Source organism: Calonectris borealis, chromosome 22 (assembly GCF_964195595.1).
Source record: "Calonectris borealis chromosome 22, bCalBor7.hap1.2, whole genome shotgun sequence".
Taxonomy (NCBI): Eukaryota; Metazoa; Chordata; class Aves; order Procellariiformes; family Procellariidae; genus Calonectris; species Calonectris borealis.
In genome coordinates, this window is record NC_134333.1 from 10,541,530 (window position 1) to 10,565,556 (window position 24,027).

General features: G+C 60.3%; 3 protein-coding genes across 8 annotated transcripts; 2 read left to right on the top strand and 1 right to left on the bottom strand.

Annotated features, from left to right (window-relative positions):
* Positions 1-61: 61 nt before the first annotated feature.
* Positions 62-18,008, bottom strand: EZH1 (enhancer of zeste 1 polycomb repressive complex 2 subunit). Of its 5 annotated transcripts, none has more exons than XM_075171721.1 (20): positions 17,918-18,008; positions 15,554-15,674; positions 14,825-14,953; positions 14,395-14,514; positions 13,215-13,335; positions 12,429-12,602; positions 10,921-11,023; positions 10,487-10,650; positions 9,544-9,635; positions 8,593-8,773; positions 7,493-7,689; positions 6,949-7,040; positions 6,335-6,375; positions 5,691-5,816; positions 4,491-4,669; positions 3,714-3,809; positions 3,226-3,307; positions 3,001-3,081; positions 2,516-2,600; positions 62-2,397 (listed from the first exon to the last, which is right to left on the bottom strand). In XM_075171721.1, exons 1-20 carry the CDS (start codon positions 17,935-17,937, stop codon positions 2,337-2,339), a joined length of 2,265 nt encoding a protein of 754 aa, XP_075027822.1. In that variant the 5' UTR covers positions 17,938-18,008; the 3' UTR covers positions 62-2,336. The 5 variants fall into 5 exon arrangements, 4 of the variants coding, with proteins under 4 accessions (XP_075027822.1, XP_075027823.1, XP_075027825.1 ...); XM_075171722.1 differs by lacking the exon at positions 17,918-18,008 and adding an exon at positions 16,498-16,582; XM_075171724.1 differs by lacking the exon at positions 17,918-18,008 and adding an exon at positions 16,294-16,375.
* On the top strand, positions 17,785-20,432 carry LOC142092021 (uncharacterized). 2 transcript variants are annotated; one of them, XM_075171725.1, is made up of 4 exons: positions 17,785-18,299; positions 18,470-18,496; positions 18,836-18,977; positions 19,069-20,432. In XM_075171725.1, the coding sequence occupies exons 1-4, from the start codon at positions 17,936-17,938 to the stop codon at positions 19,433-19,435; spliced, it is 900 nt and encodes a 299-aa protein (XP_075027826.1). In that variant the 5' UTR covers positions 17,785-17,935; the 3' UTR covers positions 19,436-20,432. The 2 variants fall into 2 exon arrangements, with proteins under 2 accessions (XP_075027826.1, XP_075027827.1); XM_075171726.1 differs by having other exon boundaries at positions 19,096-20,432.
* A 154-nt stretch (positions 20,433-20,586) lies between these two features.
* Positions 20,587-23,767, top strand: RAMP2 (receptor activity modifying protein 2). Its single transcript, XM_075171727.1, has 4 exons — positions 20,587-21,073; positions 22,164-22,274; positions 22,655-22,757; positions 23,220-23,767. Exons 1-4 carry the CDS (start codon positions 21,013-21,015, stop codon positions 23,473-23,475), a joined length of 531 nt encoding a protein of 176 aa, XP_075027828.1. The 5' UTR covers positions 20,587-21,012; the 3' UTR covers positions 23,476-23,767.
* The last annotated feature ends 260 nt before the right edge of the window (positions 23,768-24,027 follow it).

The following is a 24,027-nucleotide window of genomic DNA, read 5'->3' on the forward strand; positions in this document are numbered from 1 at the left end:
GCAGGGAACATGCCACTGCCAGCTGCTCCCTAGGGTAACAGAGGCCAGCAAGCTGCGGGAGGACGTTCGCTACCACTTTATTATGACAAAGGCTACAAGCCACATTATTTTTAAAGTGCATTATTATTCACCGTCAACAAACCACAGACACAAGCCTGGCATAGTGCAGATATGGCCAAGGTGGCAGAGGACTCTGAGCCGAGAGCAGGGCTGGGGCGAGCCGGGTGGACAGAGGCGGCAGGAGGCGATGGGGAGCTGGGCTCAGGCACGTGCTGGGGTACAAGCGCTGCTCCAGACAGACCCAAACCCCTCTGAGCCTCAGGAAGGTGTCACAGACAGCAGGAAGGACGGACAGATGGCCTCGCCTGCTGCAGGGGGAGGCTGGGAAAGGCATGGCGTGGGCTGTGCCCTGGAGGGCTTGACTCCCGGGGCAGACCCACCACCCCTCTGCGTTCATGGACCGTGCGGCTGGGACAGGGCTGCACCTTGGGAGCCCCGTGGTTCCCCAAACGAGCGGGGCAAGGGCCCCAGCACTGCTCACTTCTGTGCGGTGCCCCCAGACAAACATCACCCGCCCTCTGCACCACTGCCCCAAAGGGGGTGATCAGCCAGACTCCCCACCAGAGGAACCATCTCCGTGCTGTCCCGGGAGCCCAGCGCTGGGCGCCCGCAGCTCCAGGTTCTCATGATCCCTGGACAGCCCCATGCGGTGCCCAGCAGAGCACCCTCCGGCACCCAGCATCAGGCCGGGCAGTCGCCTGGCAGCGTATGTGGCTCCTACGGGACAGCCCCATCCTTCAGGTCACCCCAGGCCCTGCTCAGGGAAGAGCCCCCCATCCAGACTGCCCCATCCCAGGCCTGGAGCAACATCTCTGCAAAGGTGCTGCCGAGGGATGACAGCCATCTGGGATATCTGTGGTCCCTCCACCCCCAGAGCAGTACACGGGGCCCAGCTGCCGGCTGACAAGGATTCGCTTAAAGTGCTTTTTTCTTTTTCTTTTTGCATGGGGTGCTAAGGCCAAACCTTACCCTGCCAGAGAACATTTCCCCTTTATCCCCAGGGCCAGGGCTAGAGTGTCAGAAACGCCTAGGCAGGTTTCTGAGGAGCCTTCCCCAGGTCGCCGCAGGCAGTGGCAGGTCTGCTGCGCCCGTTCAAACCTCGGCACAGCAACATTCAAAAAGTCCTGTGCAATGAAAGGCTCCCGCCCCGAGGGGACCTGCTCTGCTGGCTCCTGAAGCACCCGACACCTCCCATAGAGCCCGTGCTGCTCCGAAGGGGACTGTCCTGACAGAGGAGGGTGGAGGAACCACCTCTGGTACCATGTGGTCAGGAAGCGCCTGCCTGGGTGCAGGGTGGCCGAGGCCCGTCTCCTGCTCTGGGTGCAGCCCCAGCCGGTCAGCAGGAGGCCCCCCCTGCGGCCCCAGAGCTGCCCGGCCAGAAGCACCCACGGCCAGCCCCAGAAGGGCCAGGCAGCAGAGCAGCTGGGGACAGGCACGAGCCAACCAGCCACCCCAGAGCCATGAGAAAACGCCGCAGGCTGGAAGGGCTTCCTCAGGCTCACGGGTTCCTGCTGCCTCTGGACTCTTGTGCTTGTAGCAGCACCCCTGTAACATCGTCTCTAAACAGCTCAGTGGCGTCCCTATCCAAAGTGACTTTTTGCATAGTGCTGCTCTCCCCATCCCCAAGCATCACGCCACGCCAGTCACAGCTAGGCGGTCTCTGTCCCCCAGCCAGCTGGGGCAGAGGGGAAACAGAGCCCCAGCGACAGCAACTTGGAGCCTGGGGACCGCTGCAGCCACGTCTCTATGGCTTCCAGCCCTGTCACTGTCCTTGTCAACAGCACAAAACAGGCAGCAAGAGGTAGCACTTGAGACCAGAGCTTATCCCAGAGGACAGGGCTGGAGGGGAGCACCAGCCCCTCCGCTCCCCAGCTGTGCCCTGGGTCTCGGTGCAGGTGGTACCTCACCCACTTTTGTTCTTCCAGCAGTTGGCAGAAAATGGAAAGAGACTGAGAATTCGTGGCTGTCCCTCCTCCTGCACCACAGCTTTTCTTCAAGCCCCAGCTGCCTTGGTCCATGGGCTCCCTCCGGCCCAGGAGACTGCCCGCAGAGCAAGGCTCCAGAGCCTGCCCCAGCCCAGGGCGAGCAAAGCTGCCATCCCAGCAGCAGCCGCTCACACTTCTGCCCCAAGTCTCTCTCTGGGCATCTGGATGGAAAGTAGCACTTGTGACACACACAGCAACGGGAACAGCAGCAGTCATGTCAGCATGAAGCAAACATGGCATTGCTTACAAGGTGCAGCAGCAAGGTGTGCTGGGGACCACCCCGCACAGAGCCTAGATGATATCCGTCTCCCTCTCTATGCCGACATACTTCAGGGCGTCTGCCTGGCTGTACCTACAAGATAGGAAAGTCACGGCTGCTGTAATGAGCTCCCATGCTCCCCACAAATGTACGCACAGAAAGCGGGGTCAACCCTGCACCCCAGTCCCCAGCCGGCCACTCCCCAACGTACCTGTAATCAAAGAAGAGCTCCTCTCCCGCCTGGATGGCCCTCTTGGCAAAGATCCCTATCCGGTGGTCTCCATTCACCATCACAACTGCAACCAGAGAGACGACATCAGAAGCAGCTCCGGCTCAGGCCAGGAGGTTCTCGCAGCACTTTTTCCCTGCCCAGCCAGCTGTCGGTCCCTGGGGCCGCGGTACTCGAGCTCCTGCCTAGCAGGAACAGGGCGCTCCTCAGGGAGCTCCCAGCCACTCTCTAGCAGTGACCTCTCCTTGTGAGGCCAGGGCCACCGCAGAGCTGAGCAGGGCCCTCACCAGCAGGAACATGACCCGCTGGCAGAGAGGAGGGGACTTTATCCAGCTCTTTGAAGTTCTGCTGCTCCCACAGGCTCAGGGCAACTTGGGACCCCTGGAGAATCCACTGCAATCCCAGAACTGAGCAGGACCCCAGAGAACCTTCCCCCACCGAGATCTGACTGGGCAGGGATATCTCACCTTTGGCATAGCAATTGGGGTTCACCGAGTGATTGGCAAAGCGGATTTTATTTCCTTTGCGGGTGGCATCAACAACAAAATCTATTAAGACAAAAAAAGAAGAAAACTGTACTGTAAAGACAGGCCTGCTGCTCAGGCGACAGATGGGCTGAGTGCCTGCCCAGCCACCAGCCCCCTGCCAGGACGCCCAAGTCTCCTCCACCCCTCGAAGCCCCAGCCAGTTACCGTTGTTGAGGTTGAAGAGGAAGCTGGACATGTACTTGTCATAGACCTTCCCTCGCCGGTCAGCCTCATCCTGTGAAATAAGCTGGAGAAGGAGAACACCTTGAGAGACTCAGCGCCTGAGGGCACAGCGAGGATCACTGCGAGGAGCAGTGCTCGCCTACTCCTGGAAACAGCCTCCTGCCCTCCCACCCCACGGGCAGGAGCTCGCCAGGGCTCCCAGGGAGGGAGCAGAGACAAAAGCTGGGCTCCCAGGGAGCAGCACATACACAACACGCTCCTCCATGGTGGAGGGCCTGGAGGTACTGAGATGGGTCCCAAAATGGTGCAAGATTCAATCTCTAAACCTGGTCAGACTGAACTGATGGCCTCAGCCGAGCTGGGGAAGGCTCGCTGTTCCCACCGGACCAGCAGCCAAAGGAAGCACTGCCACTAAACGCAGCCTCCCGAGCACGCGGCGCAGCAGCCCCAGCACGGGCAGAAGCACTGACCTCACCACAGTACTCAGAGATGAACTCATTCTTCTGCACAGATTCCTTGATGAAAGTCCCCCAGCCAGCGACATCCGACGGTGCCAGCAACAAATGCTGGAGCCAAGGTGAAAAGGAAACGGTTATGGTCAGCAGGCCCACTACCTCCCAGCACACAGAGATCACACCCCATGCATCAGGCAGGCCAGAAAGCAACAGTGAAGAGCTCTCCACCTCCCAGCACAGTTGCACACGCCAGGGTTAGGGCAGTGCCCAGGAACAACCGTGCTGCGCTGGCTGCCACGCTCAGAGTCCCAACATCACAGGGTCAACTCTGAGGAGCAAAGGGGAGCCAGTCTCTACCCAGCACACCCTGGTTTAAGATGACACATGGCTCCCTACAGACTTACAGGTCATAGCACTATTAGGCTGGAGCCGCACATTACTTGACACCCACTAATTTGCATCTTTCTCTGAAGTTTGGTCCTTTTTAAGTGCGGTCCCTTGCCCTGACCAGCAGAGTTCAAGACCTAACCTTTCTCTGGAGTCACTTCTTACACTCCCTTGCTCTCACCCTTCCTCATCTAACTCCCGTCTCCTGATTTTCACATCCATAATCCATACTCTAGATTAAGCGCTACAGAAGCCCGGGGCAGAGCAGCTTCTCTTCCAGACCTCCTCACTCAGACAGCTGCAGGCGGCTCGCACACCCTCTCCCACGCAGCAGGAGCTCTCTTTATCAGCTCTACCCCGAGGCAGCCCCCTGCCAGCAGTCCAGAGCCACGCTGCTGTCAATACCTTTTTGAGACCTCGCTGGATGCTGCAGTTCTTGCAGGAGACCACCTTGCAGTCCCAGTGCTCCGAAGCCCCGCAGGTCAGGCAGAGGTCTGGATCGCACTCCCGCACGGCCAGGTAGCACGGGCACTGCTTGGTGTTGCACTGGGTTTTACAGCGGCAGCCTGGGAAGCGGTTCTGACCTGCAGCAACACAGCCCACAGTTTTGCACCATGAGGCTTTTCAGCCCTGCAGGAACACAGAAGTTCCTCCCGAGCCAGGTCTCACCCTGGCAGGCCCTGGGCAGGCACAGAAGTAAGCCTGTCCGCAATCAAGGGCCACGCTGCCTGCCCACCACCCTGCTAACATAAGGAAGGTGCCTTCGTGCTAATAAAGAGCTCTACACCCACTCTGCTCTGGGCAGCAGAGATAGGAGCCCCCAGACCGCCTTCCTGCTCCCGACGTCACCAGAAAAGTGCTCACTAAGAACACAACAAGACAAGGCGAACGTGAGGCAGCCTGGGCGCCCTGGAGCTGGAAACAAGTCATAGAAGCACTCTGCGTGCACAGGAGCTTTGAGTACCGCTCACACCTAGCAGAGCACAGATCATGCACAGGGTCCTTCCCATTTCTGTGGCTGGAGATGCTGATCTGCCTCTTGGGACTAATTATGTGCAGTTTGAAAATAAACAGCTTGGATAATATAAACATAACAGATCAGTACAGAGAATCTTGGAGCCCGAGTTGGCTCCCTGTCACCCTGTAGTCCTTCCAGCCCCAACTGTGTCATAACCCTTAACCCTCAGAAGCCCCACTGATGTGGGCAAGTGTGGTTATCTCCATTGCAGAGCTGGGAATGGAAGCCCAGAGAGGAAAAATAACCATGGCAGAGCAGTGACCCAACTCCCACCCTAACTGCTGGCCACACATCCTGCTCCCAGGGAACCAGCAGCATCACCCATGGGTTGTTGATGCTGGATACAGACATGCAGATGAGCATTCTCTAACAAGAGCGCGTATATCAGCTGCTGAGAGTCACGGGGCAGCATGGAACAGTTTCCCCTTGGACTTTAGCAGAGTGCTAATCTAACTGCTGCAAACGGACAGAGCAGTGAACACAGCAATAAAGCAGGCCTCCAGCAAGTCCCAGCTCTGCACCCTCCCTCTGTCTGTGTCAGGAGAGCTGGCTGCTTTCCTGCCCAATAGTCCTCGGTTTCTCCTTACAGTCAGGGTTGCACTGGCAGAACTTCTCACAGAAATTCTGAGTCATGATGCAAGGACAGGAGCTGTCACAGGGATGCTCAGGGTGGTCACAGGGCTGGTAGTTGTACACCTGGGTAGGTGAATTATCTAGAACAAGAGGAGAAATGCCCGGATTAGAAGCTGCACATTGCAGAAATGTCTGAAAGCAGCACGCCCAGGGCTCTGGAGCAGAGAAGGTGCAAGCTCGGCGTTTGCCTGCAGAGGGCAGGGAGCCCAGCAACGCCCAGCGCACAGCTCCCGCAGACACATGGCTGTGATTACCGACACATGGCACACGCCTGCTCTGCCCTGAACAGCCCATTTTACAGCGGGGCTGCACGCCAAACCTCAGCCCCCCCTCTGGCTGGAGCGAGACCGCACCGCACGTACTGCCTCAGCGAGGGCGCTGGCACAGCGGCGATTCCCACGGCAGAGCGCAGCGGGGCCGGCCCGCAGCACCCCAAGGAGCCCGGCTGGGGGCACCCGCTCCCGCTCTGCGCTGCTGCAGCTGTGGGGCTGGAGAGCAGGACACGGCCGTCCTGCTGCGCGAGTCAGAGCCGGAGAGCTCGATCCCGCGGGTGAGCGGCCTCGCAAACCTCGCGTGACGCAGCCACAGCAAACGCTACCTTTCTTCAGCTGAATCTTCCTGCAGTGCGCAGCCCACAGCCTGGAAGAGAAGCAGAGAGGGTCTGAGGGGACGAGCGAGCCTCCGTCAGGAAGAGCCGACCACGACTGCTCAGCACCGCTGGTCAGCGTGGCAGCGGGAGCCAGGCGATTCCAGCGAGGCTGTCTGGCAGCTTCATGCATTAATAACCATCAGCCGGCCATAAAGCAGAGAAAGATGAGAACAAAGCAGCTGCAGCATTAGTTATTTAAAGCAAATGCTAGAGCCAGAATAATACTGGACACACTGGGATCAGCACACAAAAAGTAGGTTATGTCAGGGAGCTGAGGCTAAGGCTGCTGTTAGGACAGCGGAACCGGCCCTCCGGCAGCAGTGCGGCACTGCAGCCAGGCACCGTGCTGCCCTCTCTTCCGGGGCTGAGCCTCCCAGCCAGAGCAGCAGCACCAGGGAGAGAAGCCAGAGGCCAGCACCCAGCCAGCAGCACGAGCAGCCCTGTGTGACAGCAGGACGTGTGCGCAGATGGGAGCCAGATGGGGATTACCAGGAATGCTTTGGCACAAAAAGCAGTGGATCTGGTTGCATTTTAAGAACAAAACAAGCTTGTCCAACACTTGCCTGTGCTTCCTTTTCTTCTTCTGGGATGGATTCATTAATTCATTTGTTGGCAGTTTTGTTATAAGTGATTCTTTCACTGCAAACTGAAAGACCTACCAAAGAACAGAAGCAAAAAGAAGAATGAAGTTCAGTGTACTCAAGTTGTTTTTATCTAAAACATAAATAGAGAGAGTGTAAGCAAGCACACACAGGGGAGCTCCCAGTCCCTGGACCAATAAGCGGGCAGTTCTGCCCCCAGTTTCACTGGCCATGGCTGTCATTGCTTCTTTCGCCTGGGAAACCAGAGCTCCCGCCCTGCCGGTGCGCCCGGCCTCAGATAAGGTACTCTGGAGGAAGCCAAGAGTACCGGGCATGCGCAGGGCTCATTCTGCAATCAGCAGCAGTACTGCAAAATAACAACACTGAAGTCCACAAACTGTTGATGCAACGCATTCCTCAAGGAGGTTTGTGGCAGAGAAGCAAAAACAACAGGCAAGCAGCGGCCAAGGCCTCCCTCCTGCCGCTGGGCCAGCCGCTGCAGCGCCTGCCCTCTCCAGGCACCCACCTGCTTGCACGTCTTTGTTCCCAGCAGCCTGGCAATCGAGCAGAAGTTGTTGAAGTAGGTCCCGTGGAAGACACGGAAGAGCGACTCCTCGGCTCCCGTCCACTCGACGGGCTCCTGCGGCGTCTCCACTGCAAACAGCTGGGAAGAGGCCGGGCTCAGCTTCTGCTTGGTGGGGGTCTGGCAGCGGGAGTTTGCCTCTGGCAGGAAAGGCAAATGTTAGGCCAAACACAACATGGGAGAACGCACCCTCGCCGTCACAGCTCCTGAGGGCAGTGGTCCCCCCAAAGTGCCCCACACCTTGCCTTGCCCAGCGCGTACAGCTCCCAGCAGCCCTGCACCACTCTCCCGGCTGCACACTCCTGCCGGCACTGGTTGGGACAGTGATGCTGGCCCCCTCGCAGCAAGGCAGCACCAGAGCCACCGTGCCATCTTCCCCTTCCAGGGCTGGCCCAGGACGGAGCCGCCTGACTCCGTAGGGCAGCAGCACCAGAGAGGCCCGAGGACGAGGAAGCTGCTCTCTCGTCTCCCGCCCAAGATGGAACTCAGACGTACGGGCGCCCTCTGCCCCCCTGGGAGCTCATTCTGCCCCGGCCACTGCCACTTTCCCCCACATGGTAGGAACAGCTCGTGCTCATCTGCGGCACCAAGGAAGCACTCGCCCCTGGCAGGTCCACGGACAAGCCCCCCGCCTCGACAGCTCCTTGGCCACTCTTCCGTGCCGCAGAGGGACAAGCGCACAGACTGGCACTGCCCAGGCGCTGCCCTGCTGGGGACACGTTCCTTGCACACAGCCAAGCAAGGTACTCAGAGCTGAGGGCTCTTGGCTTTGCAGGTCCCAGCAAAGCTCTCACTTTGCCTGGCAACATTCCTCCTTCCCAGGAGAGGATAATGAATCCCACAACAGCAAGGGCAGGGCCTGGTGTCCCTCACATTTGTTTAAGCCCAGCTGTAAATGCCAACTCTGTTTGCTAACTCCGAACTCCACACCCCTGTGCAGGACACAGAGGCAAGACAAGGAGAGTCCCAGCTGCGAGATGCCGCCTGTCCTCACTGCTCACACTGCCAGAGGGGAGAGGGGTGTCTCTGGGGTGGCATCGTACCCGAGGAGCTAGAGGCCCACTCGTTGCCTGTGTCTCGGTCGCTGTCGCCCTCCCTTGTCTCAGCGACGGCAGAAGCCGGGGTGTTTGAGCAAGAAGCACCCACCACGTGGTGCCTCCGGCGGCGCCGGCCTGAGCACTTGGACCTGGGGTTGTGCAGCGCAGCAAACTCCTTGGCTCCTTCCTGCAACCAGAGCAGAAGACAAGGCGGGTGGCAGATGACCAGGGAACACAGAAAGGCTTTTTCACAGGCCCTGGCACAAGCCCTGCCACCACCAGGAGAAGGTGGAAGACCCGCCATGGGTGGTCACTTCAGTGAGTGCCAAGGCCCTGCCGGCTGCCCGCACTGCACGTTCCCGCTTTGCTTCCTTCGGCACCGCTGCCCAGTCGGAACAGGCTCCCCGGCCCTCCAGTCTGCTCCCCTGCCTCTTGCCCTGGCAATGAAATTCTCCTGGCCCCTTCCTCTGCTCCAGCCCCCAGCTCCCTGGGACACCCTGTATCTGAGCCAGCTGACCAGCTCCGACACCAGCAACCGCACCCACCTCCCTGCAGCCAGCTCTTCCGATCTGCAGCTCTCATCCCTGGTAACACAGCTAGGCTGTATTTCTGAAAGACCATTTTTAAAACAGTTCGAGCCTTCCTCACATATGCTAGATTCCTTCCCCAGCATTTTTAACCTGGGCTTCATTTTTCAAACGCTGCACTGAGTCCAGAGAAATCATGTCACCACAATTTCCCATCTGCTAGCTACGAAATTCGTCTTTGTTGGAGATGTGCTAAAATATGCATCTGGTAAAGTCTGTATTTGGATTCGTGCTCCCCCGAATCCGATGAGAATTAGAACTAATTCTGAAAAACCATCAAAGTTGTGAAAAGGACCCACAGAGTTCTGCAGAGCAGGGCTGGCCAGGCCACTGCTCTCGTGGTTTCGAAAGCAGCAACGCAGAAACATACCAGCCAGAGGAAACAGTCTGCTCCGCAAGGATCTGGCTCGATCTTGGTCTCTCTATTCTTTCGTTTGTACACATTAGGAGTAGCATGAAAAGCTGAAAAAATAATAGTTATCTTTACTATTAGCATCTCCAAGGGTCTCCCCCCACACTGCAAGGGACAGGGGCAGCACGAACTCAACGAAGGTAAGTGGGAGCCTGAGGCAGTCAGCAAGAGTGACCGAGCAGCTCTCCCAGCAGCGGGGAACGAGGTGGCAGGACCTCCTGGCTAGCCCTGCTCCAACCCATGACGGGGACTCAGCAGCAGTGGGGGAACACTTGGGAAGGAGAGGCCGTAGGAAAAAGATCTGCTTTCAGACTGAAAAAAAAAGACCACATGATCTTAATATTATATCTTTTAATAAATAATTCACTGGAAAGAGTCCTGTGATTTTCCAAAGAAGCCCTTAGACCTGGGAAACAGCAGGTCCAACAGCTAACCAGTATCCAAAAGGCTTTGGCAGGACAAACCGCAGGAACATGACTAAGATGAAGCTGTAAGTTCCAGTGAGGCAACAAAACACAGGGGCATGTCCAGACTTTGGAAGTGAAACATTCATGCCTTTCCCTGATGAGCTTCTGCAAAGCAAGGGTAAAGTCTAGTTGCGGCAGTATTTCTGGCACAAACTGCCAGGAGGCTCGAACGCGGCGTGCTGAACAATGGTGAGAAAGAGGGGATGGCCACGCAGGTCAGTTTACCATCCGTTTGAGGAAATGAGTGGAGCCGTCTTTACAAAAGGCTTCTGGGCACCTGTCAGCTCCTAAGGCTCCACTGCAAACTCCGGGGAGGCACCACCCTCTAAAGGCTGCAGCACAGACACTAAGCAAGGCGTACAGAGGTATGAAGCACTGAGGAAAAATGAGGAGAAAAGGGCTCTAGGGAAGCGTCCGGCCAAGACTGCACTTACGATGCAGAAAACAGTCGTATTTGAAGCAGCGGCGGCAGAAGAGGGTGTGGAAGGAGTGTAGGGACTGTTCCCGCTGGACCGACTTCGCGCACGGCCCGTCTATGTTGGGAGTGCACTGCGGTGGCAGCACATTCGGGTCCGACACTTCCGTGAGCTCCCGGTACCTATTCGACAAACAGAAACACCCACAGATGCGCATGCTTTCCTAATTTGGGACATTTTACATGACCACATTACTATCTGGGCCAGTAGGACTCTGGCCCAGATACCTTGAGGCTAAACTAAAGTTTCGAATGCTCAGAAACTGCTCTGCTCACAGTGCCTGCAGCCAACTGAGCTCTACTTTCTGGTCAGAGCACAGTGCTGTTTTCTGAAATACAGATTTCAATTCTTGCTAAGAAAGATAAAAGACAGCTTAAGTAGAGATCTTCTACCTCTCTTTCATGTCATCTGGGAAGCCATATTCAGGAAACATAGAAGAAATAGCAGTGAATATCATGTCATTTGGAAACCGCTTCTTTGAACACTTCTTGTTACCTAAGAAAAAGAAGAGAGACAATTTCTCAGTTAAGCTGGATGTGAACGTGTCTTTCCTTCTTCCACAGAGCGCGATTCCAGTAGGTGTTCAGGACTGTATTTTTAGAGATGGAAATGTAATCCCATATACAATGGATTAACCTTTTGTCCTGCTGTCCTGGTTCCGGCTGGGACAGAGTTAACTTTCTTCCCAGTAGCTTGGGGGGTGTGCTGTGTTTTGGGTTTGGTGTGAAAGGAGCATTGATGGCCCATTGATGCTTTGGTTGTTGCTGGGTGGTGCTTGCACTGGGAGGGGGGAGCACAGCCGGGGTGGTGGACCCAGCTGGCCAATGGGGTATTCTATACCATGTGACATCATGCTCAGTATAAAAACTAGGTTTGTGGGGGGGCTCGCCCCCCGTTCGTGACACGCGGTTGGCGGTCGGCGAGCAGTTGCATTGTGCATCACCTGCTTTGTGTATTCTGTTATTGTTGTTGTTCTCATTGTTATTATTACTGTTCTACTTTGTTTTATCTCAATTATTAAACTGGTTTTATCTCAACCCGGGAGTTTTCCTACTTGTGCCCTTCCAATTCTCTCCCCCATCCCACCGGAGACGGGGGTGAGCGAGCAGCTGCGTGGGGTTTATTTGCTGGCGGGGGTTAAACCACGGCACCTGCAACCAGGCTAAGGCATTTCCAGATGCAGTGCACTCTGCCACTTTCAGAGTAGCATAATGTATTGATGGAATTACTAACGATTTCTTAAGGACTATTACTATTTATTTTTACCAAGACAGGATTTGCAGACAATGCTTTTCTACATCTACAAAAGGTCCTGGTATTTGTGCTACCCGTATCGCTATAAACCAAAGACAAAGACAAAACCACCAGTCAGCATTCCTAAGGTCATGCAGGACACATGAAAATCCCATAAACCAGAGCTTCCTCTATGCAACAAGAACTCCAGGTGGCACAGGAGAGGGAAGAGGAACACTAATACATGGAAAACGGGTCTGGAAGGGATTTGGAAATCTGGCCTACAGCAGAATCAGATCTACCTACAAACTCACTGACAGATGCTTGCCAGACTGGCACTTTAAAACCTCCAAGAGCAGAGATCTTCTCAGATAATACCCCATTGCTTTGCTAATCTTACCATGAAATGGTTTTCCAGATGATTCATCTAAATTATTCCTCACCACACTTCCAGCTGATGACTTCTTATCCTGTCCACAGGGGACAATGAGAACAACCGATTTCCCTTCTGCTTTCGACTACCGTACCAGAACTTGCCAAGCTGGTCACTGCCCTTAGTGACACATTAATAACCAAAAGTGATGGTAGGAGAGCACTGGCCAGCTACTCAGGCAGGGCAGGATGGAAACATGACAAACACAGCCCCAATTTCTGTGGTCAAACCTACCTTCCACTGCAATTCGCTTTCTCTTCCTTGTGACTGGCAGCTCTTCTTTCCCATCCTCCTGTTTAACCTCAGAATCATTGTGTCCTTCCTCTTCCTCGTCCGAATACTGATTCAGGGCATTCACTAGCTCCAGAAACACAGCATCGCTGATAAGGACTGACCCTGAAATCATTTCTGAAACACAGAGATGTCAGCCAGTTTCTGGGTGTGCCATCATCTTTCACACTCCTCATGGTAGTAAATCACAAGCCAGCCATATGACATTGTTAGCAACTAGAACCTGCCTCACAATTTTGCAGGGATAGGTGGGATTTTAATGCTAGCATCATAAGAGCAGTGTATCGTTCTTAGCAATCTGAGGACAGGCCATAACAGAATTTTCCACTGCCTTCCTCCCTCCAGGCAGAGTTTTACGATGGGATAGGCAGTAGGGAAACTGTAGGGAAACACACTGGCTTTTAATTTCTGAAAAGACTCATTACAGTCTTGGCTAAGGTCCCAAGCAAAATGAGGTTGCTCCTAACCTCTAGCACATTCTTTAGCACCCCAGAGCACTCCTGTGAACAAGAGCATCGGCTCCAGAGCACCCCAGGCCTAGAACGGAGCAAGATATCAAAAGGCAGGATTGTGTTCTTGCAAACTAGAACAGCTGGCATGTTCCTGCTTTTCTGCTCTAAGAGCTCCCACAGAAAAGCTGGTTACTGCTGCCACCTTTTGACTTCTTAACTACTTTGATATGTTATTTGCAAGAGACTGAATAGACAGTGCTGATTGCTCCCAGGTTACCTTCCTCTCCATGAACCTTCCCGTCATAGTTATTAATAAGTTCTTCAATGAAAGTTTCATCTTCTTCCTTCACCTCATCTCCCATGTAAGGGATATTGCACAGAACAGTTTCATCCTCCACCTGAAAAGAGATCAGATACAATTCAGAAAACCAGCACTTGCCGACTCCCAGCCAGGCTGTCTCTGAGGCTGCTCCTGTCCATTCAGACCCACAAACACAGTGCAAAGCAAAGGTTCAGCCTCCCTGGCTGCAGTTTCAGATGTCTCATCACCGACATTTTATTGTTATCCCATGCTAGCAGCATAACTCTGACCCCTGAAAGTGCAATTTGCTTTAAAAAAGAAGAGCTGTGCCTCCAAGGCTTACAGAAACTCAGAAACGCACACATTGCCAAGAATAATAAACAGCAAAAAAATGTCAGAGAGATTGTGTTCAAGGCAGAGTAGAACTGGAACAGTGAAAGGCAAACCGGTAACTCACTCCCCGGAGGAACACAGCCAAAGCTGAGGAGCATTCTCGCATTAACCACAGGAGCAAGGACATTGGACCTTCATTGCCATGGCACCACCGACCGACTCTTTGCATTACAGTCGCTGGTGTCACACGGCTCCCCAGCCTGCTACGGGAGGCTTCAGAGAGCCCTGCAGGTTGCAGGAACACATCCACACCCCACAGCAGGCAAAGAGCCAGGCTAGCCACAGACCACCTGTTTATTTAACAAATAATCTTAACTACGCCACACCAAAATCTGCATTTATATCACTCCCCACACTACCATGATAGAGGAACTGATCCTCAGTAGCATCCTTACGACGAGACCAGCAGGGTAATCCAGTCACAAAGGAAAGAGCCTGCCTAAGAAATAAAACTCTTCATTTAAAAGGGAAGAAAAAAATCTTAAGAAAAAACAAAAAAAAACCCAAAAACATATTTACTCCTTGAATCCTGTGAAATAATGGTGGCCCTATCAAGGAGAGACTAGCTGGGTAAGACAGTGTGGATACAAGGCTGTTTTATGGGATTCAACAAAACAAGCAACTAAACCAATACTTTCTGTCATCTCTCAAGCAGACATCGCTTGAAACAAGTGGGTTGAAGAAGGTATGATCATTCCACAACCATGTAACAATTACACACTAATCGCGCCAAGACCTTGCGCCCCAGAGCCTTCCTACATACCATGAAATTCTGCTGAAGAGGGGACCAGGAGTACATAATGGGCACCAGCGCCACCGTGTTCAGGGTCCTCATGTACAGCGTCTGGCTTGGAAATCCCGGGAAAATGCTCTCAACAGTACACTGGAATACAAGTACAGAGAAGGGCAGTGAGGAGGCAGTCACAGCCAGAAGGAAATCGCACTTCAGGACAAACACATTGAAGCCCCGCATTCACTCCTTGGGACTCCTTCACAGGAGAGGTCTTCGGGTTTCGTTTTTTTTTCCAATTTCTGCATCCCAGAAGAGTGTGAGGCACGGCCTGACTCTGACATAGGACAGCACACACAAAAAACGATCCTGTATCCTCCCAGCTCTCTGCAAAGCTGTGGTTTCTAGTCCACCTGGTTCTAGTCCACCCTTCCTGCTGCCGTGCCCCTTTTCCTCTCCACACCTGTTTTAGGAACGGGTGCCCGCTGACTGGCTTCATCAATTGCACCGGCTGGACTCGAAGCTTCTTCCAGTCTTCATTCAGAATTTGAGTCTTTTCATGAACCTTTGCAAAGTTGGCCACAAACAGGGCCTGCAATGAGAGAAAGCAGCACTCAAAATTTAAGAAACCATGTTGAGAACATTAAAACCCCTCCTGAGATTTTTTTTTAAGTATCAAAATGTGTGCAAGGCAGAACATTTCAAATTGACGATACTCATTAGAAGAAATTCTAGTTAAACTCAGCATTGGTACAAAACTGTGCTGAAAATCTACCCAACAGCCAGTAGCTTTTGACAAGTCCTGATCCCAGCCGCTCTCTTCTAAAATCCTGCCTGCCAAGGAGAGGAGCATCAGAGTAAGTCATCTGAACCCCACCAGCACTGAGAGGCTTCAAGCAAGGAGATACTTTAAAAAAACAAGTGGAAATGAGTCCTCTCACTGCAATTCTGCAAGCACTCAGCCAACGGACTCCTCTGTCTGTACAACAGACACTGACTGCACGGCTCTAGGCTAATAATGGAGCATGAGGAGAAGTAGTACCTCTTCAAACTTATCCAGCTTACAACTGAAATGTAACTTTGCAACTCGCAGGATGAAGCACCCATCTGATAGCTGCTCAAATACAGTAAGGTAAAGTGAAGTCTTTAGGAGATATCCTTTCAGCTAGAGTTACCATCGTTACGTCTTTACCTTAGCTCCCATGTTCGCCTGAAACCTCTTGAGCTGCCGAAGACGCATATATTCAGACTTGACTTTTCTTTTCCAGTATATAATACACTTTGACGTTGGAGGGGTGGCGATTTCCATTTTTCTATAAAAATACAGAAAGAATAAGTATCAAATAATGGAGAGCTTAATCCCGTAAACAAGTGCTATTAGAAAAAAAATCCCTGTGGGTTTTAACTGCATCATAGTCTTTAAGCAGGAAAAAATAACTGCATAAATCTGCGCTGGTCCTATTTACGGAACAACCACAGCACAGAGTGCACTGAAAAGCCCGGGGAGCTCCTGGACGCCGGCCGCAGCAGGGAAGAAGCGTGCTAACCGGGCTCCTCAACCCCGCCACCCCCCCGAGGGCAGAGCCCTCCCGCCTGCCCCGGGCGGCGGCACCCCAGAGGCCCCGGGGGGTCGCTGCCTTCCCCGCCCTCCCCCAGGGCGCGAGCCCGGCGAGGGCAGCAGCGGCTCCCGGGCCCCCGGCCGGGCTGGGAGCGGGGCGCGGGGCGGAGCACCCCCGGTCCGGCTGGGCCGCGCCCGGCGCTGCGCGCCCGGCCTCGGATCGCGACGGCACGGGGGGCTGCCAGCCACCCCCGCCACTCCGGCCGGGCCCGGGCGCCTCCCCGCGCGGCCGCTCGGCTGCTGTGGCGGCGGCGGCAGCGCCGAGCACGGGCCCGCGCCGGGGGCCGCAGCCCGGCGGCGCCGGTGACACGCACCGGAGCGGGCCGAGGCCGGCCGGCGCCGCCGGAGCGGGGGAGCGGGGGAGCGGGTCCCGGTCCCGGTCCCGGTCCCGGTCCCGGTCCCGGTCCCGCCGCCCCGCGCGGCCACGGCCCCAGGCGGCCGCAGCCCCCCCAGGGCCCAGTCGGTACCGCGGAGCCCCAGCCGCTCCCCGGCCCCCCCGCGCCCCGCCCCACACTCACTCCTCGGCCATCGCGCCGGGGGGAGGCCGCGCGCCCCTGCGCAGCCGCGCCTGCGCCGCGCCCGGCCCCGCCCCGGGACAGCCCTGCCCCCGCGCTGCGGCCCCGCCCCAGACCCCGGCCCCGCCCCAGACCCCGCCCCCGCGCTGCGGCCCCGCCTCGGCCCCGCCCCCGCGCTGCGGCCCCGCCCCGCGCCACCGCCCCCGGTACCGATCGGGCCGGGGCCGCACAGGGCTCCCCCGGTGGGGCGGGGAGCGCGGGCGTCGGGGCCCTCTGGGCCCGGGCCCGGACCGGCAGGACCCGGGCGGTGCCCCGCGGGGCAGGCCCGTTTCAGCCCAGAGAACCCCCCCACCGGCAGCGGGGAACGGGCCTCGCCCGACGGCTCCGAGCCCGGTGCCCAGCCCGCCCCGGTGCCTGCCCACGCTCGGATGCGCCCGGCCCCGTCTCCCCGACCCGACCCTGCTGCGGGCCCGGCCCGGTCCCGCGGGAAGCGCTTGGCGGGACAGCGCCCGCCCCCGCCTCGGCTCTGCCGCCCTCCGGGCCCGGGGGCAGCCTGGGCCGGCGGTGCCGCGCTCCCCGACGAGCCGGACCCGGCTCCGGCGGCTGCGGCCCTTCTGGCCCCCGCCGACGGGGCCGTGGAGCGGGCACGGACGAGCCCGGCGCCCGGGGGGACGCGAGTGCCGCATCGGTGCGGGACGATGGCGGGGCCGGTCCCCGCGGCCGGGCGCGCCCCGGGCTTCCTGCGGCGGCGCCGAGCAGGAAGCGGCTGTTGGCGGCGGCCTTCCTGCGCCGGGGGCCCCGGCGGCGGGGAGCGGGCGGTGCTGGGTCCTGCTCCGGCAAGGGCCCCATCCTTCCCCTCCGGCCCCGCCGCACGCCGCGGTGCGGAGCACCGGCTGCCCCGGCCCCGTCGGACGGGGGTTGGGGGCTGCCCCGTCGGGCCGTCCGGGGTCCGGGGCGCCGCTTCCCGGCGCGGGGAGTGGGGAGGACCAGGGGGAGGACCAAGGCCGGCCCGTGCCCGCAGCCCCGCATCCCGCCCGGGCCCGCATCTGATGCCTTCCGAGCTTCGCTGAGTCAGGCGGGGCGGGAGCCCGGCGTCCCCCCGACCTTCCCGGGCATTGGATCGGCAGCGGGTGGGCAGCGCTGGGCCGGGCCGGGCACCGGGATAAATCCCCGTGGGCAGCCCCAGTCCGGCCGCAGCGGTCCCGGCGGTGGGAGGATGCTCCTCGGGGTGCGGTTCCTCTGCTGCCTGCTTCTTCCTCTGCTCCAGCGGGGTAAGAGCAGCCCGGACCCGCAGCCGCCGGGGCCACTGCCGCGCGGTGCAGCCCGGGGGTGGCAGCCGGGGCTGTGCGGAGGCGCCCAGGGGGTCGGGCACAGGGTCTGGCTGGGTAGCGAGTCCCCACAGGGTCCCTGGCCCGTTTCTCACCTTTGTCTGAACGCGTCCATGCTGGGTGGCAATTCCCCTGGTCCCTGCTGGCCTCCCCTTGGAGGATGCTCTGGGCAGGGTTTGCCATGTGCTTCCCTGCCCATGGGGTTGGTGTTTGCTCAGAAACTGCTCTGCCCCAGTTGCAAAGGCCAAGACAGAGCCAGAGCCTCCTCCTCCCCTTCCCTCCCCTCGGACCAGTCACCTCTGCTGTGCTCAGCTCGGCCTGGGAGGAGGAGGGGTCTCCGGTGTGCTGGGACCACCCTGGCTTGTTCCCCAAAGCCAGCTGGGCACTGGGTCTGTCCCTCGCTGTGCAGCCCTGGCACCCTGTGTCTCCTTGCTGCAGGTCATGGGGACAGCGAGTATGAGGACCTTGAGGACGAAGGTAAGACCCTGGTGCCATTGTCCCTGCACAGCTCTGGCCCCAGCTGCAGCAGCATGGCCGTGGGCTTTGCTGCTGGCAGAGGCGGTATCCGCACCCCCAGGGGATGGGGCCCTGCCCTCGCACAGTCCCGCAGGTCCTGCCAGTGTTGACGGCACCGTCTGTCCTTCCAGGTCACTACCTGTACCTGGACGACGACGGTGAGTAGAGCTGCCTTCCTGCAATCCTGGCTGTCCTCCCCATCCACTCACAGACCTCAGTGGGCCCCATGTGATCTGTGCTGGGGCTCACAAGAGCCCAGGTCCCGGCTTGGCTGAGCCCATGGGGCCTCCACGGCCACAGGCAGCCCCGGCAGCCCCAGCGTGGGACCCCCAAGGCTGCTTGTTGAACTCCCGCATGGCAGACGGGGCTCCTGGCCCACGCTGGGCAGAGCTGGGAGTGTTCCGCAGGGGTGACCCCAAAGAGCCCCCCCCGAAACCGGGCTTGAGAGGAGAGCGGGGGGCAGGGCGGCATCCCAGGGTCTGGCCGGTGCTCTGTAGGACCGCTGGAGGTACTGGAGGGGCCAGCCCGCTGCCAAGACACCTACCAGGACTGGATCTCCCTCTACTGCTGGGCCCCCTTCCACGCCACCCTCATGGCCACCCCTGAGGGCAGCCGCTGTTGCTGGGACCAGATCAGCAGGTGGGTCGGTGTCAGCCCTGGCGGTGCCGAATGCACGCTCGGAGCGGGGCCTTTGTGAGGCTGCCGCGGTGGACGTGTCCCTGTCCCGCAGGCTGGCCTCACGCAGACCCCTCCGCAGCACCTACAGCGAGCTCTCTGGCTGCACCCAGCTGCTGGCCCAGCTGCTCTCCTGCCCCTGGCCCAGCGCCATCCTTGATGCCTTCTTCCTGCAGGTCCACGCCGAATACTTCACCAACTGCACGGGGGCTGGGCCCCCCGGGCTGGGTGGGCTGCCCCCTGGGATTGCTGTGGCTGTGGCCATGGGGCTCAGCTGCCTTGTGCCCCTTGCAGCCGCCCTCACGCTCAGCAGAGCCCGGAATGGGGCTCAAACCCCAGTGGGCAGCTGCCCAGCCCCTGCCTGCCCCTGCGCCTGCAAGGAAATGGCAACAGCCCCGTTCCCTCCCAGCCCTGAGAACTAACGAGCAGGATGGGTGGGCTGAGGGTGAGGGGGACAGGGCAGAGCAGGGACGGGGGTCTGGGCATCCCTGGGGATGGAGCGGGTCCCGTGGCACGGGGGGAGGCTGGGTCCGGGGCTCCAGATGCCTGCATCTGTCCCAGGGTGGAGAGTGTCAGGAGAAGGGTCCCAGGCGCCAGGGTCCTGACCCTGCATGGGCTGAACCCCTTCCTCGGCACCCCAGGGTGGGCGCTGGCAGGGAGCACCGGGGATGCCAGGCTGGTGGGGGGAGCCCCAGGTCTTGGCTGACAGCCACCATCCCGTCCCTGCCCATCCTGTCCCTGTCCGTCCCCTCCAGACACCCCAGGAGGGGGGCAGCCGTCCCAGCCCCAGGGCCATGCTGAGATCATTGGGTGTCTCCCTGGCAGAGGCTCCCGCCGCCCGCCCAGAGGCTTCAGCGGCTCCAACAAAGAGCAGGACCAAGGGGCTCCAACCCTGCAGCCCCCAGAGTGCCAGGGCCTGATGGCTTCCAGATGCGGCTGCTCGCCTGCGAAAGGTCCCGCGGTGCCCTGGAGCGGTGGCTGCCGCAGCCTGGGAAGGGTCGGGCAGCTCTGCCAGGACATTTGCCGGGGAACACGAAGCCCGGCGAGATCGTCTTTCCGCAGCAGGGAGGGTCCCTCTGAGCTGCGCTTCACCGCGCTCCGATTTACGTTCTGCGTGTCCCGCGGGTGGGCTGTTAAAGGGGAAGCTTTGGGCTCGCACTCTGCCCTGGGCCAGAGGTGAAGTGAGCTCACCCGGGCTCAGCCCAGTCCTCGGGCAGGAGCACTGCAGACCCACGGGGCTGGGGTGGGCGCCGGGGGACACGGGCCCCGCAGGTGGGAGCTGCGCCAGGAGGGGCTCCGGCAAAGCCAGGTGGGCGCCAGGCTGGGCGGTGTGGGAGGAAGGTGTCGGGGCCGAGGACTGGCAATGTCGGCCAAGTGTCTGCCCTCTCCCCACCTCCCTGCCTGCGTTGGCCTTGCATCCGTGGGCAGATTGTGCCACTGCCCTTCCCTCCCCGGCTGCAGGCAGGGGCCGGGGCTGCCCCGGCAATGCCGCCATGGGGCAGGTGCCCGGGTGAGCCAGAAGCCGTGGTGTCAGGGCCGTGGGTCCCCCCGCCACCCCTGCGCCAGGCGGCAGCGCCTGTCCGGGGACATTACGCTTCCCCGTCCACTCCCCCCGGCTGCCGGGCTGCCTGCCCTCCACGCAGGAGACGAGAGATTTCACAACCCAGCCCAGACAGGATTAAAGAGAAATACACAAGTAAACAAATAGCGGCCTCGTAAAACTGGACGTGCTGTGCAGCAAGTGGAGCCTCTGGGCCGCCGGGTGAGGCGGGCACCGGGGCATGGGAGCAATGGGCGCGGGAGCGATGCCCGCAGGGGCCGGCACCACGCTGCGCGGCAGCAGGGTCCCACCGGGAGAGCCGCTTTAAAGCAGCGCTGAGCAATCTCATTTTTCACACGTCTCCTGTAGTCAAACTGCCCCTGTCAGAGGAAAGGAGTTGCTTCCTGTTATTTCCATTGAAATACTTGTCCCGGTCGTTAGCCGGCAGGCTTTTGCAGGATGGCACCGCGCGCACAGACGGGCTGCGGCCGGCTCTCCCGAGGGCTCCTGCTGCTCTGGGGTAAGTGCGCGGGGGGCGGCCCCGGGGCTGTGGCTGCTGGCGGCAGGAGGCTCCGTGCCTCGCACCACCCCGCACGCGGCCGCCCTCCCGCGTGTGGGGCCCGGGGCCGGGGTCTCGGCTCAGGCCAGCCCACCGCCCACCCCGGCATGGGGCCGGCCTGGCAGTGCCGAGGGTGGCTGGGGCAGCCGTTGCCTGTGTGGCCAGGGGCTGGTGGCAGGCGGGCACCGGGCACTGTGGGGCATCCCCCACCATGCTCATCCCGATCTTTTTGCAAATGACTCACGAGAATGGCTGCGGAGCCCTGTGAAGCCCCGGGCTGGGACAGAGAGGGGCTGGACGGGGCCAACAGGGACCGGGACAGGGCAGGCTGCCCTTGCCGCAGCCACTGTGCCAGCCCGGGAGCACCCCGTGGCCTGTGCCTGGCCCAGGCAGGGCCCACCAGGGTGGTTCACCACACAAGTGGCATCGCTGCCGTGCGCCATGGGCCTTCAGGCTGAGGGCGGAAGATGGATGGGGCCCTTTCCTCGGGCCATGGGGCTCCAGCAGGCCAGACGGTGGGCAAGCAGCTGGCAGGGCCGAGGAGGCACATGCTCCACACCCATGGCGGGCTGTGCTGGGTGTGGGGTAGATGGTGGGCGGAGGGGCTCTCCAGCAGTGCCGCGCTGCGGCCAGTGCTTCCTCTTCCTGCCCCAGCCCCGTCCGGCTGCAATGCAGCCACTCGGGGCGATGGGCGGCCCCTGCGCTGGGTCCCCATGGGTGGGGGGCACGGCTTGCCCCCGTGCTGTGACCCACGGCCCAGGGCCCGCAGCCCCCAGACGGCCCCTCTGAGCCCTTGGGCCGCTGCCCGCAACCTGGCTGGCCCCCTCAACACATCCCCTGCCTGTACGGGAGGCTGGACACCCTGGCCACAGCGCGTGCTGGGCTCCGGGCAGCATGGTTCCCCACGCCCTGACTGACGGCTCCAGCAGCCCCCGAGGCACATGCAAAATGATTTTCCTCCTGCAGACCCCAGCCTCTGCCGGGGCAGGTCCCGTGCACGGGGTCCTTCCAGTGCCCGTCCCCTGCTGACTGTGTCCCCTCCCCTCCACAGCACTCCTGGGGACCGGGCTCTGCCATGTGGGCGCCGAGGCAGAGGGCTTTGGCCAGGACGCCGGGACGAGCCCGCCCATGGCTGTGTTCAACTGGACAGCCCAGCTCGTGGGTGAGTGCCGGGGCTCGGCGAGGGCCGGGCAGTGCCGCAGGGCCGTCGGTGCTCTGGCCGAGGCTGGCTCTGCACCACAGGGTGACACCCCTTTTCCCCTGGCTGCGCGTTCTCTGTCCGTCCCCAAAATAGCCGGGCTGTGCCATGGAGCCATCCCCGGCGCTGGCCACAGTGGAGGCAGCCGGCAGCAGCCTGCCCTCCTCCTGTGCTCCCCCGCATCGCCCCGGGGCTGCTGTGGGGTCCGACCTCGCATCGTGCCCGCGTCCTCTCCGCCGGCCTGGGCACGGGTCCAGGTGCCAGGTGTCATCCGCCGACAGCCACAGGCAGGGACGGGCTCTGGCAGGGGCGCGCTGCCCGCGCTCAGCACCTTTCCCCTGCAGAGGAGACGTACACCAACATCACACAGAAGTGCTGGGAGTTCTTTGTCGACCTGATGAGGAACGTGACGGCGTCGGAGCTGTGCGAATGGAAAGTCATCAGCAGGTACAGGACAGCCCGAGAGCCCTCCGGGGCAGCGCTGCAGGGGTGTGAGGGGGCAGGGGCTCTGACCGACTCTGGGGATGTCCCTGGCTGGGGAAGCCGCACATGGAGACCCTTTTGGCATTGCCTATGGCCCCTCCATCCCCATGGCCACACGAGTGGGGCAGCTTCCAAGACAGCAGGAAGTGTTTGATGGGCTCAGAGCCCCCAGGCTGTGCCAACGGGCCACCAACTCCCAGCCCGAGGGACCCAGGGCCACCTTCCCCTCTAGCAGCTCCTGCCTCCATGGGGCTTGCTGGTGCAGGCAGCAGCATGCAGGGCAAGCCCTGGTCAGTCTGGAGGGGTGCTGCTGGGCCAGGGGAGGTTTGGGGCTGCCCAGGGGGTCCATGCCTCTGGTGTCCCGCAGCCACCCCCTGTCCCTGCACATCCCCATCCTCTCCCAGCACCCCGCGGCTCTCTCCCCAGGCCCTACAGCTTGCTGCAGGCCTGCCTGGAGGGCTGGGCCGACCACCTGCGCTACGGCTACCCCAACGCGCTGGCGGAGCAGTACATATTCCAGAGCCACCACCGCTACTTCCACAACTGCACCCTGGAGCACCAGGTCTACTTCGACCCGCCCGAGGACGTGCTGCTGGCCATGATCATCGCCCCCATCTGCCTCATCCCCTTCCTGGTCACCCTGGTCATCTGGCGCAGCAAGGACGGCAAGGCCCAGCCCTAGTGCCGCTGCCCGGGCACCCGCGGCCGATTGCTGGCAGAAAGCGGGCAGCGGCGGCCCTGTGGGTGCGGCACCCGGGCGCTGCCCCACGTTTCCCGCCCCCCGGGCTGCGGGGCCACTGGCCGCTTGAGCAGCCCCGGGGAGGGCCGCCCCGGGGGAGCTCCGGGCGTTACCGGCACACGCTGCCGGGGCGGCCGGTTCCCGCTGTGCCGCCGCCGGCGGCCCCGTTCCCCGTCCCCCCCGCTCAACCGCCGGCCCCGCGGCTGGGGATTAAACGCTTCTTCCCCCGCGCGTGGCGCTGGTTCTTCCGCCGCTCGTTCCCGCCGCGGCCCCCGGGCCCAGGCCCGCTCCCGCCGCCAGCACCACCCCGGCGCGGCCTCGCCGGCAGCTTCTCGCCACGGGGCGGCAGCGGGCAGTGCTGGGCGCGGTCGGAGCCCGCACCCCTCTGCGGAGAGCGCGCCCTGCGGGGCAGCGGGCTCGGGCGGAGCGCCGGGCCGCCGCCGTCCTGGCGGGGCGGGGCTCCGCGGGGGCGGGACTGCGTGGGGGCGGGGCCTC